Source organism: Staurois parvus, unplaced genomic scaffold, assembly GCF_062004578.1.
Source record: "Staurois parvus isolate SC_StPar_1 unplaced genomic scaffold, SC_StPar_1.0 ptg000672l, whole genome shotgun sequence".
NCBI classification, from domain to species: domain Eukaryota; kingdom Metazoa; phylum Chordata; class Amphibia; order Anura; family Ranidae; genus Staurois; species Staurois parvus.
Window position 1 is genome coordinate 3,852,581 of NW_028318468.1, and position 20,224 is coordinate 3,872,804.

The 20,224-nt window shown below is 43.1% G+C and overlaps 2 protein-coding genes across 2 annotated transcripts in view; one reads left to right on the top strand and one right to left on the bottom strand.

Moving 5' to 3' along the window:
• MCM9 (minichromosome maintenance 9 homologous recombination repair factor) overlaps positions 1-20,224 on the bottom strand; it is a 103,924-nt gene that overhangs the window by 35,066 nt on the left and 48,634 nt on the right. The gene's annotated exons all lie outside the window — the stretch shown is intronic.
• On the top strand, positions 853-19,072 carry ASF1A (anti-silencing function 1A histone chaperone). Its single transcript, XM_089652180.1, has 4 exons — positions 853-1,275; positions 7,920-8,035; positions 10,696-10,872; positions 18,556-19,072. Exons 1-4 carry the CDS (start codon positions 1,167-1,169, stop codon positions 18,766-18,768), a joined length of 615 nt encoding a protein of 204 aa, XP_089508306.1. The 5' UTR covers positions 853-1,166; the 3' UTR covers positions 18,769-19,072.

Genomic DNA, 20,224 nt, shown 5'->3' on the forward strand with positions numbered 1-20,224 from the left:
TCACTGAGGATGTCAGTGACACCAGGTCAGTTCTCCCCAGTGTCAGAATGCCCGCCACAGTCCCGCTAAAGTTGCTGATTGCTGCCATTACTAGTAAAAAAAACCCAAAACAAATTCCCAGTATCTATACTGCCATTTGTAAATGCTATAACTTTTAAGTAATCCAATCAATTTACACGTATTGGGATTTTTTTTAGCAAAGACATACATTTTGGCCTAAATTTATGAGGAAATTTGATTTTTTTTTTTACTGGACATATTTAATAGCAAAAAGTCAAAAATATTGTTTTTTTTTGTCAAAATTGTCTGTCTTTTTTTGTTTTAGAGCGCAAAAAAGAAAAAACCGCACAGGCGATGAAATACCACCAAAAGAAAGCTCAATTGGTGGGGGAAAAAAGGACATAAATTTTATTTGGGTGCAGCGCTGCAATTGTCAAAGTAACGCAGCGTCCGTAACACAAAAAATGGCCTGATCAGGAAGGGGGATATCCTCTGGAAGGCAAGTGGTTAATGGTCATGCATTTTTCTTTCAAAGCGATCAGTGTGAATGCAGGCTAATACAGGCGGCCCCTGTCCCCTGTCCATGGCATGCACACAGTAAAAACAGAAATAAAGAGCGGGTGATAAGTGCCCAGTCTAGAGTGGCTCATCACCCTGATGTTTTTAGGTAGCTCAGCCAGCCTCATACACAGATGTGAGCGATCATCTCCCTCTTGACAATGTCACTGCCACAGCCATGCCCACCGAGGTCAGTGAAAGCTCCTCCTGATCCACCATGACGCGGTCATCCAGCAGGGGGAGCAGCAGCGGAACCTTCCCAGCTCCAGTGGCGGTGAGCCGTCTATTTCTTTTCCTGCGTGCAGCTTTTAGCATTCGGGGAGGAGGGCTCGGGAGCAGCCAATACGGACACACGCTGTTCCAGCAACAGAGCAGAATGTGCTGTAGTGAAGTGAGCTAGGAAGGCACCGAAAACTACGAGAAGAGGCAGGCAGAGTGGAGCGGGCTCCATGGACTAGAGATGAGAAGAGGCTCGCCGTGGAGGAAACTTTCCCCGGACTCCTCGTCTACATGGGCGGCAAGAAGGAGCAGTGACGAGCGGGGCTCCGCACATACAACACAGCCCTGCTGGAGCCGCTCTGCTCCCATTGTCTGTGCCTTCCCAAAACATGGCCAAGGTTCAGGTGAACAATGTAGTGGTGCTGGACAACCCGTCTCCCTTCTACAACCCCTTCCAGTTTGAGATCACCTTTGAATGCATAGAGGACCTGTCTGAAGGTGAGTCCAGGCTGCCAGGCAACTTGTCCTTCTCCCAGGCCTGCTTCCTGCCAGCCGCCGAGCAGTGCAGGCACAGGAATGGAGGATGGCCGGGAGGAAGGAGCCGGAGACGAACTCTCTGTGTGTATGTGTGTGGAGGGGGATGGCAGATGCTGGAGCGCAGGGAAAGTTTGCGAGGAGAGGTGCCATGGTGGCAGCAGCAGCCATGATGTGTGGGGGAATGACAGCACTGCACACACAGGAAGAGCTCACTGACCCCTGATCCCTCTGATCCCTGCCTGCACTGTCACCACATCACATGGCATGCTCCATACTGAGTGCCGAACCAGCCACAAGACCTGACTGATGGCACAGCATCACCTACCATTCCTCAACAGTTGGGGCTGAGAGGAAACCAGACCTGCCATTAGCACACAGGGAAAAATGCCAATCGTCAGGCACAGCTTTCACCCTTTAGCTGCCTCAACCAAATGTTTCTACAATTTGCACACGCATACTAGAAGGCAGATTTTGCTTGTGAAGATGCTCTATAAACTCAAACATGTATATTTTTAAAAGCAAAATAACTTTCAGTACAAAAAATACACTCAAATTAACATTAGTGCATACACACACTCAGAGTATAATACTCTATTTTTTTTTTGTAAAATATAAAAGATGAAGCTGCTTCAGGTAAACAGGAACCAAATATGTCAAGCCTCAAATTGCGTGCGCCTGTGAAACAGCAAAAAAAGTATGGTTCTCAAAATTGTCTAGACTTACCCGGGAATGATAACCCTAGCATTGAATGATTGCTGTTACTTTGGCATATGTGAACAGACCTATTGTGTGGGGCAGTTGTCACATTTGCATGCGCGTGCGCATAATGCGTACACGGGGGCTTTTAACATTTATTTTATTCATTAAAGGATAAGTTCACTTTTCAGTTGTCATTTTTGCATGCATGTGCTCATAATGCAAATACAGGCATACTTTTTTTTTTTTTTTTACTTTTTTCTGACCTCCAGAACGGATTCCTTGGTTTTCAATGCATTCCTACAGGAAACTGCATTTTGGTTTACAAATTTTTCATAATACAAAAAGTCCCACAGAATGCATTAAATTCGTAAACCAAAACGCGGTTTCCCATAGGAATGCACTGAAAACCAATGAATCCGTTCAGGAGGTCAGAAAAAAGTAAAAAAAAAAAAAAAGTATTTTATCTGTTCAACTCTTTATAAAGTGCAATTTAAAAGCATAAATACTGTGCAGGGACATGTTTAAAAGTTAATTCGTAAATGCATTGAAAACCAATTAATCTGTTCTGGAGGTCAGAAAAAAGTAAAACAAAAGTCTTTATCTGTTCAAAACTCTTTATAAAGTGCACTTTAAAGGCATAGTACTGTACAGGGGCATGATTAAAAAACAAATTTGTAAATGCATTGAAAACCAAGTACTCCGTTCGCATTGCGAAAAAAAATTCGTAAACCAAGGCATTATTTTCAATGGATTTTAATTCGTAAACCGAAAAGTACGTTAACCGAGGTACACCTGTATGGGGGATTTTAACATTTGTTTTTTTTTTAATTAATTAAAAGGATAAGTTCACTTTTCTAAAAAAAAAATGTAAAAAAAAAATTCAGGTTAAAAAAAAAAAATGTGCATTTACTTTTTTTTTTTTACTAGGAGACTGGAAAGTATTGCACCCATGATCAGCAGCAATGAAGTGCTCCTGCAGACTGTCAGTGTACCTGTCTGCTCATATCTTGTATGGGCAAGGCAGTTACACACTGACAGGAAGACTCAATGAACTACCTAGAGTGCTCAACAGCGCCCTGGTAGTTCATTGAGAACTGCAAGCTATCAGCTGCCAAGGCTGTCAGTACTTGTAGTTCATTAATTCACAGATATTTGTGAATGACTAATACAGCCGTGTGGGTGGATGCATTTTTAAAAAATTGTGTCAGCAGGTACAGGGAGAAGATCCCCAGCTCGCTGTCACAATGAGGGGGAGGTATCAGCAAGGGCTGCATGAGTGGGAACATGTGTTCCACCCTAAAAACAGGTGGAACACAAAACATCTTCTCAAAAGTAGACTTATCCTTTAAAGGAGAATGGCCAAAGCTCTTTTGGATATACTTTTCCAAAAGGCCACAGGAGTGCACTTAGTTCTGCAGCCCTGTAACACAGATTCAGCCAACTGTGGGCTAAAGCCCATTGACTTCAAAGACCCGGTTAAGGCTCTGCAGGGATCTCAACAACAATATTATTATTATAATACAGTATTTATATAGCACCAACAGTTCGCTCAGCGCTGTACATTACAATGGGAGACAGTACAATAACAATACAGTGCGATACAAAAGGGGTTAGATAATGTTGGGATCCACCCAGATACCTGACTAGCAGCTGTCCCAGCCTCTCTGTGTACCGCTGAGAGCCTGAGACAGCCACTCCCGCCCTCTAGTAAGCGCTGGAGGAGCAGAGAGTCAGTGCCTGGCAGTCACTGCTCTGTTCAGTGAAGACCGAGAACTGAGTGATCAGCAGACATGTGAGCGATCAATTCTCAGTTTTAGAGCCGGCAGGGACAGACTACCACATACATAAATATGTACATTACTGTGCAAAAGGTTTAGGCAGGTGTGCAAAATGCTGTAAATTAAGAATGCTTTCAGAAATAGAAGTGAAACACGTTTCTTTATCAATAACGTAAAGTAAATTAACTGAAGGAAAATCCAAATCTAATCAATATTTGGCATAACGACCCTTTGCCTCCAAAACAGCATCAATTCTTCTAGGTACACTTGCACACAGTTTTTGAAGGAACTTGGCGGGTAGGTTGTTTCGTCCACCTTGGAGAACTAACAACGGATCTACTGTGGATGTAGGCTGCCTCAAATCCTTTTGTCTTTTCATGTAATCCCAGACAGATTCAATGATCTGGAGATCAGGGCTCTGTGGGGGCCACACCATCACTTCCAACACTCCTTGTTCTTCTTTACACTGAAGATAGTTCTTAATGACATTGGTTGTATGTTTGGGGTCATTGTCCTGCTAGAGAATACATTTCTGGCCTGACTGTATGGCACGGTGGATAAGTATCTGCCTGTATTTCTTAGCATTGAGGTCACCATTGATTCTGACCAAATCTTCAAATTCATTGGCAGAAATTAAGCTCCAAACATGCAAGGAACCTCCACCTTGCTTCATGGGTGGCTGCAGACACTCATTATTGTACCGCTCTCAAGCCAAATATTTCCAATTTTGACTCATCATGCATATTCGAGTTGCTTAGACTTGTTTCCACATCAGGAGGTATGGCTTTTTGTCTGCAATTCTTCCATGAAGACTACTTCTAGGCAGACTTCTCCGGACAGTAGATGGCTGATGTCGAACGTTAGAAAACATGATGTGTCTTTCATCTGCTGCATTAGGTTCCTTGGCCAAACTGCATCTATAGTCATTGTTGCCCGTTTCTTTGTGCTTCTTCAAAAGAGCTTGAACAGCACATCTTAAAAACCCCAGTCTGCTTTGAAATCTTTGCCTGGGATGGACTTTGCTGAGACAATATAACTACCATGTGTCTTGTTGCTGTGGTGTATGACCTGTAACATGAAACTGTCTTCCACAACCTTAGTAGCAGAGTTTGGCTTTTCCTCACCTAGTTTTAAGCCTCTTACACAGCTTTTTCTTTTTCAGGTAATGACTGTGTTTCAACCTACATATGAAATTGATGATCATTAGTACCTGCTTGGTATAAATGGTTAATCACACACGTGACTAATCCTACAAAATACCTGGCTTTGTGCAAGTGTAAAAAATGATGCTGGTTTGAAGCCAAAGGGTAGTCACACCAAATATAAATTTTTCTTCTGTTCGCTCACTTTGCATTTTGTAAATTGATGAATTAAAATATATATTTTTAAAGCATTTACTTTACAGCATTTCTTCACACCTGCCTAAAATGCTTGCACAGTATTGTATTTTTTTTTTTTTCCTATCCCGCACTTCACCTTTTTAAACTTTTTTTTTTTTTTTGCTGTCACAGAGGGTCTGGCAAGTGCAGGCAACAGAGGTCCTTTTTAAATAGATATTGGGGTCCTAGAGACCCTTATCACCCCTGCACTCTGCTGAAGCCGGCAAAAAAAAAAAAAAAAAAAAAAAAGCAACGATCAATTGTGCACACGTTTGTGCGCATCTGCACGTAGCACTGTATCAATGACCCTATACACACATAGCAGCGATATTGTGTTCTGCGTTTAGCTGCACAGAAAAAATTAGGACAAACAGATCTGCATATTTTACACACAAACGTGCCTAAATGCATCCATGCATAAATGTGAAGCCATTCATTTGACAAAGAATAACTGCACACTGTTTGCAACTAAACATGTCTAAACGCAAGTACCTTAGGTGCAGGTTTTCTGCAGGATCTTTTGCCAGCAAGAACCTGCGTTCATACAAAAAATATTCACCTGCCCCTGTGAACCCTAATAGTTACAGAAGTGGCAGCGAAGGGGGTTCATTATTTCAGTGATTCACAATACATTGCTGTTATATACACACACTTAACTGTATAATGTTAGACATGACTATTTTTTTTGCTTCATGTTCTATGCTAAAACTTTTTGCTCATTTTCTTGCATTATAAAATTGTTGGATTGGTAGATAGTAAATGTAAAGTAGATATACAAATAGTTACCAACATTGTTTACAAAGCACAATGAAGTAATTGACAAGATCTAAAAGAAAACTGGATGGCAGGCTTACAGAATGGGGAAAGAGATAACAGCTGCACAACAAACCAGAATAAGAAGTGACTGTGTAGCTGCCAAATGTCCCCCATTTCCAGGGACACTTCTTGAAAGATTATCCTGCTGGGAATGGCCCCTGTTTTTTCAGTGAGATCAAAATATGAAACCCTATCTTTCTATTTTTTAGATTTACTTTTTCTTTTGCATGCATATTTATTAGAGAACCACAATAAAACTTTAGCAAAAAGTATCTGCATTCCAACTGAATGAAAAGTTATACATGGTGCTGTGCTTACAATGCAACTTTATAAATAATGCACACTGAGTAACGTCACCACCCTTGACATTTCCAAGGGTTACAACTTGGAAATAAAATTAATTTAACTGGAATGTTATGATTTAACTGCACCCCCTCAGCTTCACAGTTGGTAAGAAACATGTCTAAACAAACGTAAAGGAGCCATTACAAATTGTCTAGTTCAGAAGAAGCACCAACAATGGTTTTGCTAGAATGAAAAAAACAAAAAAACCAAACACAAACTTCAAACATCTTCTCCTGGAGCATTAGTAAATTTAAAATTAAAGCATGGCACAACCATGACTCTGCTTAGATAAGGCAACAAAACGAATCCAACAAAACGAAGTGACTGGGTAAGGAGAGCATTAATTAGAGAAGCAAACACAAAGCAATTTTAGCTGCGGAGATCCAAAGCTATGATAGGTAAAATGAAAGTCCTTGCTAATAAAAACACATATCAAATCCTGTCTATAATTTACCACAATGCATGTAACCGTGTTTGCTGAAAGACAACATAGTGCAATCAAACACTGCTTACTACAATGAGAACACCATTACCACAGTAAAGCATGGTGATTGCAGGGATACTTTTCATCATCAAGGAAAGGGGAACTAGCAGGACTGAGAGCAGGATGGTTGGAACCAATTGTTAGGTAAGCCATACATTATACAATGCTCTTTTCTTCAACCACAGGTCAGTGTTGATGGGGGAATCCCTATCACAGCACTATTGTGTTCTGCCGGTGAGGAGCCTTCTCCACTGGCATAATACAATAATCAAGCCGCCAGCAGTGATCAGGTGAAAGCAAAAATCTGGCTGGTTGTAGTGAAGTTGATGGATTGACTTTAGTACAACCAGCTTGCCCATAGATGGATCAAAATTCAAACAGTTCCTTCTGAACTAGCTGAGTTTCAGTCCATGGCCGGCTTTAGGAAAACCTCTTTCATTTAGTTAGTTGCATCATCAAGATAGACTAGTGGACTACAGCCAAATCACATTTCTATTTTGGATCTGCTTGCTTGGGTTCTGTTCTACTTTGGTGAGATTCAGTGTCCACAGACTTGAATGGAAACGTAGCAAAAACACATGTACGTGTGCATTGTAGTAGTTGTAGTAAAAATCAGATGAAAGTCACAAAGCACATGCACTAAGATCACATAGCAACTGCAGTGTATAAATGCACCTCGAATTGCATTCTAAACTCATCGCATTTATATGAAAATAGATCTTAAAGGTCAACAGCATATAAATTAAATATCAGTTTTGGCTAGGCATTTGTGAGATCAACCACCAGCCAGCTTCTTCTGTTTCTTGGAAATTAAAAGCTGTTACAAAGGTGTCACACTTTGGCGACTGATTGGACAATTGTAACAAAGGTGTTACTCCTCTGCATTTGGATTCCACAGTTATTTGCTAGTTCTGCATAATAGTAGATTGCCTGGTAGAGTAGGTGAGGAAATCTTTCCAGTGGATTCCCTAAGGGACATAAAAAGCCAGCACGGATTTCAGCTTAGCAACAAGTAAAAAAACATATCATTTGTGCATTGGGATGGATTTCAAACCTAGGCATACATTTTACACAGCTCAGCAAACACTGCTTTCTCTTTTCCAGACTTGGAATGGAAAATAATTTATGTGGGTTCTGCTGAAAGTGAAGAATACGATCAGGTGCTAGACTCTGTGTTGGTAGGACCCGTACCTGCAGGACGGCACATGTTTGTATTTCAGGTAAGATTTTATGCAAAAAAAAAAACACAAGGACCCTTAGTTGGCTCTAATCTCCTCCCCCTCAAGAAGTAAAAGTATTTTTGGGGTGGAACCTACTTTAAATATTGAGGGTGCATCACAGATGCTGTTACAGGTCCTAGCACAGTGTGTTGCAGTGATAGCCAGGGTCCTTGCTAAGCCCAGGACCTGAATTGACCATCAAAGTGGAAATCCAACTAGAATTGATTTTTAGATGTTAGATTGGACCAGCTTATTTCCTCCAATGATTGGCGTCTAATATCAGTAGGGCTGTTGGGGATGCTAAAATTCTCATGTATTTTGTGCCAGATAGACTGAGCTTTGATTTTATCAGCAATGCTGCTGTGATTACCTGTCTCTTACAGCTCTCACAGCAGGTCACTCGCTAATTCATCCTTCTAGAAAACGTATTGTATTCTTTTCAATTAATATAAGGAGTTCTGTGATTGGACAAGTTGGAGTGGAGGGTCAGATGAATGTCAGGATTTACCCTCATCCACTCACAGAACATCTTGTTTTCATTGAAAAGATTACAAGATGTTTTCTAAATGGATGAGGTGCTGAGCAAGAGACCCACTGTGAGAGATGTAAATCAGAAGATAGATGACAACAGGAGTCACAGCAGCGCCCAGAACATCCAAGATCACACTGTATCCAGCTTGCAATACAACTGGGAATTTTAACATTCCAAGCAGCCTTCAAGAGTTTTATTTAATTTTTTCATTTTATCAACACAGATATCTCTCTTGTCACTAGCTCCAATTGACAGGTCCCTGCTGTGAATCACCGGCCAGGATCCACAGATCGGCATGTCAGGGAGGCAATGACTAGGCGGGTGTGCGCACCTCCCCGGAAAATAAAAATTACATATATATACACGTGATTTTGCCCTGCTGACCTGCACTGTAGCAGTAAAGCTACAGTGCGTGGTCTGCAACTGGTTAAAACAAGTAAATGTGATATGCTTTTCCATCTATTTACTAATGCCAGCAGCATAAAGATTATAATAGTCAATGTTGATTGGGAGAGTGAAGTTAGACTTTAAAACTTAGCTGTGGTAAAATGTAAAATTATATATTCACTTCCACATTGTACCTCAGTTATTTCTAGCCTACTCCTATTAATCTGAATGATCTTTTAGTTTGTAAATTTACTTTGTGGAGATCCCCACACCAGAATTGACTTCCTTGAATTCTGTGACATATATTCCCTATGCCCTGTGAGTAGCACTGCTGTGTAACACATTTCACAGAGCCTGTCTTCTCAACTACAGAGGAGGAGTTTTAGAAGCTGGAATCAGGACATGAATCACAGCTTGCAGGTAGTAAAGTATCATGGCATATAAATTAAAAGTAAGCTGCAGAGGAGAAGATGAAAAGCATGTAGAGGAATTCAGGAAGTTGTAGAAAGAGATTGCTAGCAGACAGGCAGCACTCCCATTATGAAAGGAGATTTTTTTTTTTAAGTAAGCTTATATTGGATTGTCAAAAATAACTATGGTTTGTATTGCTGTTAAAATGCTGATGTTATAAAATGAAAGTGTATGCTGTGACCATAGAACTCCTTTAAACCTAATATAGCAGGCTTTCGGGTTAACATATTATAGACAACCCCCCCAAATAATACAGCCATGTTCAGCTGGAGTTCATAGCATCTTCTGGTTATATAGATCTAAATAACTAAAGTGTATGTATGTATAGCCAAAACAACTTTTTTGTATTTTTGAGTGGAGTAGCATTGGAACAGGAAGTGAAGGGAAATTTCCTCAGAGGCTCAACAAAAAGAAGAAAGCTTCCAAAATTCTCTTGTTGTCCCTAAAGAGGTGTATCAACTGGAAGATTTCCCTCTCCCCTCGTTTTGGGGGCAACTAAAACTTTGTATTTACCCTCACTTTATCTCTGACAGTGGTCTGCAGTACAAATAGAAGGATGAATTTCCAATGGAGACACAAACCACAGTAAAAATGTAACATGATTCTAAAAAGTTTTGCCTAGAGATTAACGTTAAAAACTTTGTAATGATTGTTCTATCCAAGCATGTTTCTCTACTCCTGAACATCTGGTACAGTATACAAGGCCATTGATGGTCCCAGGGGCAGTGGTTACCTCCTAGATCTTAAACTACACTCGGTATATTTTATGAATGGTAGAAACATCAGAAGAAATCATGATTCCTAAAAGGAAGAAAAACAAAAAAACACTCCTGAGAACCAGTATGACTGCAGTTCAAAGCAGAGATCCCCATAATCACATTTTATCCTTACAGTACGGGTGACTGGAGGGAGCCCCTGTAAGTCGTGCCCCAAGACTTATATAAAGTTAAATTAATGTAGATTGTATAGCAACCCAAAGGCTGTCTATAGGTATCTTAATTGTAGCCATCAGCTATCATATATTCTAATCAATGAGCAATCCCCAAACACTGGCTGCATCATACCTGCTATGCCATTAATATTTCTCTGCTACAGTTTTAAAATTTCCACATCATGACATAGGATAGAAGAATAAATACATGTGAGCATCTGTCTACAGCAATGCCAGGGTGATATATTGTGGTACCAGTTGAGATTTTCTTTTACTTCTGCCATATTATTGCTGTTTTTCTTCCTCCAAAAAATAATTGTTGTATCTTTCCACTTCCAGGCAGACGCTCCCAACCCTGGACTTATTCCTGATGCAGATGCTGTTGGTGTCACAGTAGTTTTAATTACATGTACATACAGAAGTCAAGAGTTTATCAGAGTGGGTTATTATGTTAATAATGAATACACTGAAACAGAACTGCGGGAAAACCCACCAGTGAAACCAGATTTCTCAAAGGTAAGAAATGCTGGCTTGTGCTACCATTGCAAGTCACATGGTACCAACTTAGAAAAAGGCAGAGTGTGTATCAGTTTGGCATCAGTGCGCAAAGTTTAGCCACTTCTACTTGTTTCTGAATCTGCTGTACAATAAACAGCTTTACGGGCAATGATAAGTGTACAAGAGAAGAATTTCAGTGACGGTAATAACACAGGAGGAAAACAATAATGGGCTGTCACCATTCACTGAGCATTCAGCTGCGTTGTATGTAAGAACATATTCTAGAAATATGACAGCCAGCAGCACGTATCATTCATAATATCAGGTTAACATATAGATTGCGAAAAATAAGCTTGGCTGTATAAAGACCCTGCTTTGCTGATTTCCTTTGAATTGCACACTACAAATTCCAGCCTTTTCCTTCTCAAGAAGTACTGTTAAGAATCCAGGGGTGGGCAAGAAATGTTTCCAAGGGGCCACATGAGAAACTGGGGCAGTTGTGGAGGACCATACTTAATGCTTCCCAATATTAATTTTTGACCTGGGAAGGTCAGTATATACACAAATATACAGGAAACAAACATGGCTCCAGGAATAAATAGGTACATCTGCTCGTGAAATAGGTCTCTTTCAGATGGACAGTCAGGGGTGACAAAAACAAGCAGCTGAGCTGCGGTTTTACTGCCCCCACCTGCACTATAAAATAACAGCCAGACTGGGCTGTTCACATGATGCGACCTTGATGCTTTGCTTTTCTGTTGCAGCATTTTAAACTCAGGGTTCAGAGTTTGACAAGCAGCAATGAAGCGGCTCTTATTTGTGGATCTGAAGAAACCTTTGCAACAAAGCGTGGATGGGAAAAAAAATCAGTGGAACTACCACGCTACAAACCCAGTCATCTGCAACTTGCTGAGTCCAAAAGGCTGCAAAGGTCCATAGATGCTCCCCACCAACACTAGAGGATGATTTGCCTCCAATACCAGAGAACTTGGAGGTCCAGTTATTTTTGCATATGAGAAAAACCCTTCTTGGACTCTAAAGGCATCACCAGTTTCTGATTTTAGAAGGCCACCTTCACAAGGGTCAGTGCATGCTCTTCCCTACAGTATCCTTTTGGTTACAGGCATCCAAGGATGATCCTAACAAGCATTTGCCATCAAAGGGCAGCTTCTCAATTTGCCTTTTGAGAAGACGGTCAACTGACCAACACTTGAACCACAGGATACTTCTCATGTGAACAGAAAAGGGGCCAACCTGTAAAAAGCTGCCTTATGGAATTTTCCAAAGCATTCACTGAGAAGCTCAGGGCTCTTGGAAAGTCTTCTGGGTCAGATTCTATAGAACAGAGCACCCACTATACTCATACTTAAAGGGCTTGACAAACTCCCACAGCAGGCTGAAGAGCTGCTCCTACTAGAGAATAGGACGCCTTAAAGAGGGCTTCTAATATTTTATTCATGGTTCCTTTTTTAAGACTGGGAACTAATCCACAAAGACCGACAGGGTCTTATATAAATAGGAAATAGCCAGGTCAACAGCTGGAGAGCACAATTTTTTAAATAGATTTTTTCTCCATGGGGTACTGGTGAGCAAACCTTTTGGTGGTGACAACACATTCTGTGGGTGAGCCCAATCGGCATACACTACTTTCATGTAAGTGAAGGAAGCACTGGGACTTGATGGGAAGAAAATTCTGGTAGTGGTAACTTAAGGTTAGTGCAAACCACATGTACCAGGGTGCCTGCCATGGTCTCCGTCTACAGAGGATTCCCAATCATCAATGGCTTCCACTTATTCCTTTAAATCCTCCAGAAGAACTTTCTCTGATGCCTTCTCCTTCCTCAAAAGTGGAGGAGGGGAAGGAGAGCACCCAAGTTTGCATCTCAGGCATCCCAAACCAGTGAAAACTCTGAAAGATGATCCTGCAATCCAGATAAGGCTGCAGAGAATTCCTCTTTTGGACACAAGAGAAGTGAAAGTAAGGGAAGGGATTCAGAACAAATATGACCCCTAGGGGTGCAATTGCAGGGTGGACTGTGCAGGTGCACCTCTCTACCTGATAAAGTGCTTTGGGAGCCCATCCCATTGTTCTGGTCTCTACCTCCCGACACAAAGAAATGTGTTACTGAGGAAGAATAGGCCTGTGTACCAAAGAGGGAAGTAGCTACTCAGCTGAGAAAACAGAAAACTTGTTTGGCAGCACCCCCTAAAAGACAAGTGCCCCAATGAGAAGATTTGAAAGCAGACATCTTTAGTAGGCAGGATGGTGTATAGGTAGGCTGGATTCTGTCATGTAAGTGTTCCCATACAAACATTTGCTTTGAAACCAGGGTCAAAACAATACATGTGCAATAGTGCTCAGTGACACTGTGCACTCTGTATCAAACTGTCCCTATTAAACGCTGCAACAGCCTGTAGAGCACCCCGTATGGTAAAAAAGCAATCTACCACTGTCCTGATCACCAGAGATTTCATAACCCATATAAACTGGCACAGCTCCAAAGACCACAGAAGCATACAGGAGTCCACACTGCAGGGCCATTTCAGGCCCAAACTTCACCCGCCATGGCAGATGGGTTTTGCAGGGCCTCCAAGGACTCTACTCCCCACCAGGGGGATCACTAACTTGGACATGTACGACACCCACGAGGGAGATCACCAGATACACAGGATCCAGTATTGAATTGCAGATATGGACTGTCCCCTCTTTTGCATGTGGGGTCCGGGTACAGTCCTCCTTGGCTTGCTGGGTGTAGTGACCAAAGCCCCCCTCTGTCCAGTAGGGGTGTAATTAACAGGCTCAGAGTAAAAACAAAATCCCAAAAAGAGATCTTCAGGAAGACTCAAGCATCCACCCGTCCAGGCTTAGTTAAGTTGGGAAGGGTTATGCTTGGGCAGAGATTCCATCTTTTTAGCCAGTATCCATTCACCTGAAGGTGGCAACAAAACCAAGTAACCACAAATATTAACTCCTCTATGTTACTGTTTCAATGGAAATCTTTCCCACTGTAAAGAAACCAGTATACCTTTTACCAGAAGGTAAAAAAAAGATTATTGGAGGGTAAAGTAAAGCTTTGCTATGTTTTAGGGACCTAATAGAAAAGCTCATTCTGCCTAAGCAGTACCCTGAAAATTATACCTTTTGTGTTGAAGTTATCCTGGAATACAACAGTACACTTCCTGTGCCTATACATGGACCCATTGCATACAACCGCATAGCTCTGTATCTGCAGTGTGAAATCAAAGGCACTGCTGCAGACAGCTGCCACACTTAAGAGCTCTGGAGAAAGATTTGGCTGTGTAACTACTGTTTTGCTCACTGTTGTGCTTGCTGGAGGCTCTGACATGAGGAAGCAAAGCCTTGCTACTACCAAGATGACCACCTTCATACAAAGACAGTGCAGAGCAAGGCATGATAAGTCAATAATAATGAAAAGATCAACAGCAGGGAGACCACAAGCAGTACTGGTGATTAGTCCTTTGCTCTCTGCCTACAATTTATTGGACAAAGTTTCCAGAGTTTTAAAGTTGCTAGCAGCTGCTTTTATGAGTGGTAGTGCATCCATATTAAAACATGTACAACCCCTAATTCCAAAAGAGTTGGGATGCTGTATAAGAATCTCCATGAAAACAAAATGCAATTTGCAAATCCCATAAACCCATGTTTTTCTTCACAGTTAGAAAATGGCAAACATATCAAATGCTTAAAGGAAAAGTTCACCTTTTGGCAAAAAATAATAAATGCACATTTTTTTGCTAGTAAGGCTGCGCTACTTTCAAATCTGACAGATAATATGGGGAGAAGTTTCCCCATACTATCTGTCAGAGGAAGGGGGGGTTGCAGGTGCAGTGGAAGCTGGTGCGGCTATGGGAACATGTTACATGTTCCACCCTAAAAACGGGTAGAACATGTAACATGTTTCAAAGGTGAACTTATACTTTAAACTGAGAAAATGTAGTTTTAAGAAAAAAAGAAGGTAATTTTGAAATTGATGGTAACATCATGTCTCAGAAAAGTTGGGACAGGGCAACAAAAAGCTGGCAAAGTAAGTGGTACTAACAAGAGCTGGAAGAACATTTTGGAACTAATTGGGTGCACTGGCAACAGATCAGAAACATGATTGGGTATGAAAAGAACATCTTCGAGAGTCAGAGTGTCCCAGAAGTAAAGACTGGCAGAGGTTTACCAATTTGTAAAAGGTTCATCTAAAAATGTTTTCATTTCAGAATATTCCTCAATGTAAAATTGCAAAGACTCTAAAGCAGTGGTTCTCAACCTTTCTAATGCCGCGACCCCTTAATACAGCTCCTCATGTTGTGGTGACCCCCAACCATAAAATTATTTTCGTTGCTACTTCATAACTGTAATTTTGCAGTGGGAGGAGTAGTGCCACGTCATTGGTGTCAGTGGGAGGAATAGTGTCCCATCATTGGTATCAGTGGTAGGAATAGTACCCCATCATTGGTGTCAGTGGTAGGAATAGTGCCCCATCATTGGTGTCAGTGGGAGGAATAGTGCCCCATCATAGGTGTCAGTGGGAGGAATAGTGCCCCATCATTGGTGTCAGTGGGAGGAGTAGTGCCACGTCATTGGTGTCAGTGGAAGGAATAGTGTCCCGTCACTGATGTCAATGGGAGGAATAGTACCCCATCATTGGTATCAGTGGTAGGAATAGTGCCCCATCATTGGTGTCAGTGGTAGGAATAGTGCCCCATCATTGGTGTCAGTGGGAGGAATAGTGCCCCATCATAGGTGTCAGTGGGAGGAATAGTGCCCTATCATTAGTGTCAGTGGGAGGAATAGTGCCCCATCATTAGTGTCAGTGGGAGGAATAGTGCCCCATCATTGGTGTCAGTGGGAGGAATAGTGCCCCATCATTGGTGTCAGTGGGGGAAATAGTGTCCCATCATTGGTGTCAGTGGGAGGAATAGTGCCTCATTATAGGTGTCAGTGGGGGGAATAGTGCCCCATCATTGGTGTCAGTGGGAGTAATAGTGCCCCATCATTGGTGTCAGTGGGAGGAATAGTGCCCCATCATTGGTGTCAGTGGGAGGAATAGTGCCCCATCATAGGTGTCAGTGGGGGGAATAGTGCCCCATCATTGGTGTCAGTGGGAGGAATAGTGCCCCATCATGGGTTTCAGTGGGAGGAATAGTGCCCCATCATAGGTGTCAGTGGGGGGAATAGTGCCCCATCATTGGTGTCAGTGGGAGGAATAGTGCCCCATCATTGGTGTCAGTGGGGGGAATAGTGCCCCATCATTGGTGTCAGTGGGAGTAATCGTGCCCCATCATTGGTGTCAGTGGGGGGAATAGTGCCCCATCATTGGTGTCAGTGGGAGGAATAGTGCCCCATCATTGGTGTCAGTGGGAGGAATAGTGCCCCATCACTGGTGTCAGTGGGAGGAAACGTGCCCCATCGTTGGTGTCAGTGGGAGGAATAGTGCCCCATCGTTGGTGTCAGTGGGAGCAATAGTGCCCCATCGTTGGTGTCAGTGGGAGCAATAGTGCCCCATCGTTGGTGTCAGGGGGAGCAATAGTGCCCCATCGTTGGTGTCAGGGGGAGCAATAGTGCCCCATCGTTGGTGTCAGGGGGAGCAATAGTGCCCCATCGTTGGTGTCAGGGGGAGCAATAGTGCCCCATCGTTGGTGTCAGGGGGAGCAATAGTGCCCCATCGTTGGTGTCAGGGGGAGCAATAGTGCCCCATCGTTGGTGTCAGGGGGAGCAATAGTGCCCCATCGTTGGTGTCAGGGGGAGCAATAGTGCCCCATCGTTGGTATCAGGGGGAGCAATAGTGCCCCATCGTTGGTATCAGTGGGAGGAATAGTGCCCCATCGTTGGTGTCAGTGGGAGGAATAGTGCCCCATCGTTGGTGTCAGTGGGGGGAGGAATAGTGCCCCATCGTTGGTGTCAGTGGGGGGAGAAATAGTGCCCCATCGTTGGTGTCAGTGGGGGGAGGAATAGTGCCCCATCGTTGGTGTCAGTGGGGGGAGGAATAGTGCCCCATCGTTGGTGTCAGTGGGGGGAGGAATAGTGCCCCATCGTTGGTGTCAGTGGGGGGAGGAATAGTGCCCCATCGTTGGTGTCAGTGGGGGGAGGAATAGTGCCCCATCGTTGGTGTCAGTGGGGGGAGGAATAGTGCCCCATCGTTGGTGTCAGTGGGGGGAGGAATAGTGCCCCATCGTTGGTGTCAGTGGGGGGAGGAATAGTGCCCCATCGTTGGTGTCAGTGGGGGGAGGAATAGTGCCCCATCGTTGGTGTCAGTGGGGGGAGGAATAGTGCCCCATCGTTGGTGTCAGTGGGGGGAGGAATAGTGCCCCATCGTTGGTGTCAGTGGGGGGAGGAATAGTGCCCCATCGTTGGTGTCAGTGGGGGGAGGAATAGTGCCCCATCGTTGGTGTCAGTGGGGGGAGGAATAGTGCCCCATCGTTGGTGTCAGTGGGGGGAGGAATAGTGCCCCATCGTTGGTGTCAGTGGGGGGAGGAATAGTGCCCCATCGTTGGTGTCAGTGGGGGGAGGAATAGTGCCCCATCGTTGGTGTCAGTGGGGGGAGGAATAGTGCCCCATCGTTGGTGTCAGTGGGGGGAGGAATAGTGCCCCATCGTTGGTGTCAGTGGGGGGAGGAATAGTGCCCCATCGTTGGTGTCAGTGGGGGGAGGAATAGTGCCCCATCGTTGGTGTCAGTGGGGGGAGGAATAGTGCCCCATCATTGGTATTAGTGACACCAATGATGGGACACTATTCCTCCCACTGACACCAATGATACTTACCTTGCTGACCCCTGCTCCAGCCTGGGCTCGCTCGCTCCCTCCCTCTCCCATGGTACAGACACTTACCGGTCAGATGTCTTCCTTCTCCGGCCGCTCTCCTCCTCTTCACTCGCTCGATTTTCGCGATGCCGCTCGGCTCCTCCTCTCCAAGCTCCACCTCCTCGCTGGTGATTGGCCGCCTGTGTGCCTCTCCTGAGCTACAGTTCCGGCGGCCAATCACCGGCGAAGGATTGATACCGGGGGTGTGTCCAGATGACAGGGACGGCATGTCATCCCGCCCACACCTGGAGACGGATAGAGGAGTGGTGTCTCGGTTCCTAAGGCCATTGGAAATATGTGTTTTCCGATGGTCTTAGGCGACCCCTGTGAAAGTGTCGTTCGACCCCCAAAGGGGTCGCGACCCCCAGGTTGAGAACCGCTGCTCTACAGGATAAGTTCACATTAAAAAATAAATAAATAAATGCACATCTTTTTTGCAGGGTAAAATAAAATTTACATTTATAATTTTTTTACTTGGAGCCTGTAAAACATTGCACTTGTAATCAGCAGATCGCAGGTGCCATGCTGGACTCCTGCAGACTTATAAGTGTATCTGTCTGCTCGCACCTCGTATGGGCAGGCAGATACACACTGGCAGGAAGGGACCATGAAATACCAGAGCACTCAACAACACGTTAGTTCATTAATAACTACAAGCCGACAGCCACAAAGACTGTCAGTCAGTACTTGTAGTTTCCCATTCACAGAACTCTGTGAATGAATGATGCAGCCATGCTTGTTTTTTTTTTTTTTAAATAGTGACAGCAAGTGGGGGGAGAAGATTATTGGTTTCCAGCAATTGCTACTATAATGCAGGTACTACATGTACCAAAATGAGAGGAGAGAGTTGGTGGTTACATCTATTCTGATTTTCTTTCTATTTTATTATAGCTGCAAAGAAACATACTGGCATCAAACCCTAGAGTAACAAGATTCCATATAAACTGGGAAGATAACACAGAGAAGTTAGATGAACTAGACAACAGCAACCCCAATCTTCAGTCAATGCTTTCCACAGAGGGAATGCCATCTGCTTCAAAAGGCTGGCCTGCCTCAGAAAACTCACTCAATGTCATGCTAAAATCTCATATGGACTGTATGTGACTACTTGTCTGGCTCCATAAAAAGGACTTGTGCACCAAGATTCACAATTTCCCGATCAGCACATCACTGGGCAATGTTTGGAAAAAAACTTTCAATAACATTTCTAGGTGGAAACTTAATTTGAACTCATAGCTATTTTTAACAAAGTTGCCATTAAATATATTATTTTTCATCTTATCTGCATAACATTTTGGCGGATAGAGCCTAACTGCAACTAAAGAGTTTTGTATTTATTTTGAGGTGATGATTAAATTCTTTGCAGTTTTCTCCACATTACAGTTCTTAAATAAACCTAGCCCTGTTACACTTGGCTAAACAGAATTAATCATAACTGTAACCTACAGTGTGAAAAATCCTCAGAACAAAATGTATCTTCTAGTTTCAAGCAAAAAAACATCCTAAGCATTGTCCTTTCAATTCAAACTTATAGAAACCAATCAATTTAGAAGAGAATTAAAACTAAAAACAAGTACTAGCACCAATGCTACAGTGCTATTCTAAAAGGGGAAGTTCCGCTTTAAGCCCCCGTCTCCCGCTCCCCATTAAGGACTGGCACCTTTGGGGAGCGGGTACCTGAATTTAACAGGTACCCACTTCTGCAATTGAAAGCGGAAGTTGTCCTCCCCATAGTCTTCTGGGACAGGTGACAGGTCCCAGAAGACCACGGGGCCATTTACAAAGCTCAGTGCTTCTCGCGCATGCACAGTGGGCACTTGTCTGTGAAGCCACAGGCTGTCACAGCCAGGTGCCCAAACTGAAGATGCCGGCGCCAGAGAATGAAGATGGTCGATGAAACCAGCGGTGGTGAGGATACCGCTGGACCGACGGACAGGTAAGTGACTGTATTTTAAAAGTCAGCAGCTACAGTTTTTGTAGCTGCTGACTTTTTTTTCTTCTTCAGGTGGAACTCTGCTTTAATGAGTAAGAGACAAATAACTTACTGGCAGACTGGATATAAAAAACACTGCCAGCTGGCTTGGTAAGCTACCAATTCCTCTACCCACTACAAGATGGTCTGCGAAGAGCAGATGTGTGGTGAAATTTGGATATATCCAGACTAATCCAAAGGTCAGGACTTAAAGTCCTTAACCAAGTCCACTGCTTACATGTCATCACATCCTGCCATGGATTCAGTTAGTGTAGCACTCAAGGGTGACAACGTTGCAGAATTTTACACAACACAAGGAGAGTTTTCTCACCCTTTCAAAAGAAAGACATCAGCAATAGCTCTACTAGCAAGATAACCACAATTTTAAAAAAAATTATATTTAAGAGATGAGGAACACACAGATTGAGCAATATAAATTATTTTGTCAAGTAACACATTAGGTTTTGTTGCCTTTAGTTCTACATTAAAGTATTTAAAATACTTTTTGTCTTGCTAGTTTTGAATTGTGTGGAAAAAGGTTAGGAATCCCCTTCAGGTTTTAATTTTTGTCTGTGTGCCCAGGGGAGA

Excerpts from the sequence above, each read along its gene's own strand:
- ASF1A (XM_089652180.1), top strand. The coding sequence starts at position 1,167 with ATGGCCAAGGTTCAGGTGAACAATGTAGTGGTGCTGGACAACCCGTCT. Across the intron at positions 1,276-7,919 it reads CATAGAGGACCTGTCTGAAG|ACTTGGAATGGAAAATAATT; the intron begins GTGAGTCCAGGC and ends TCTCTTTTCCAG. Across the intron at positions 8,036-10,695 it reads GGCACATGTTTGTATTTCAG|GCAGACGCTCCCAACCCTGG; the intron begins GTAAGATTTTAT and ends TTCCACTTCCAG.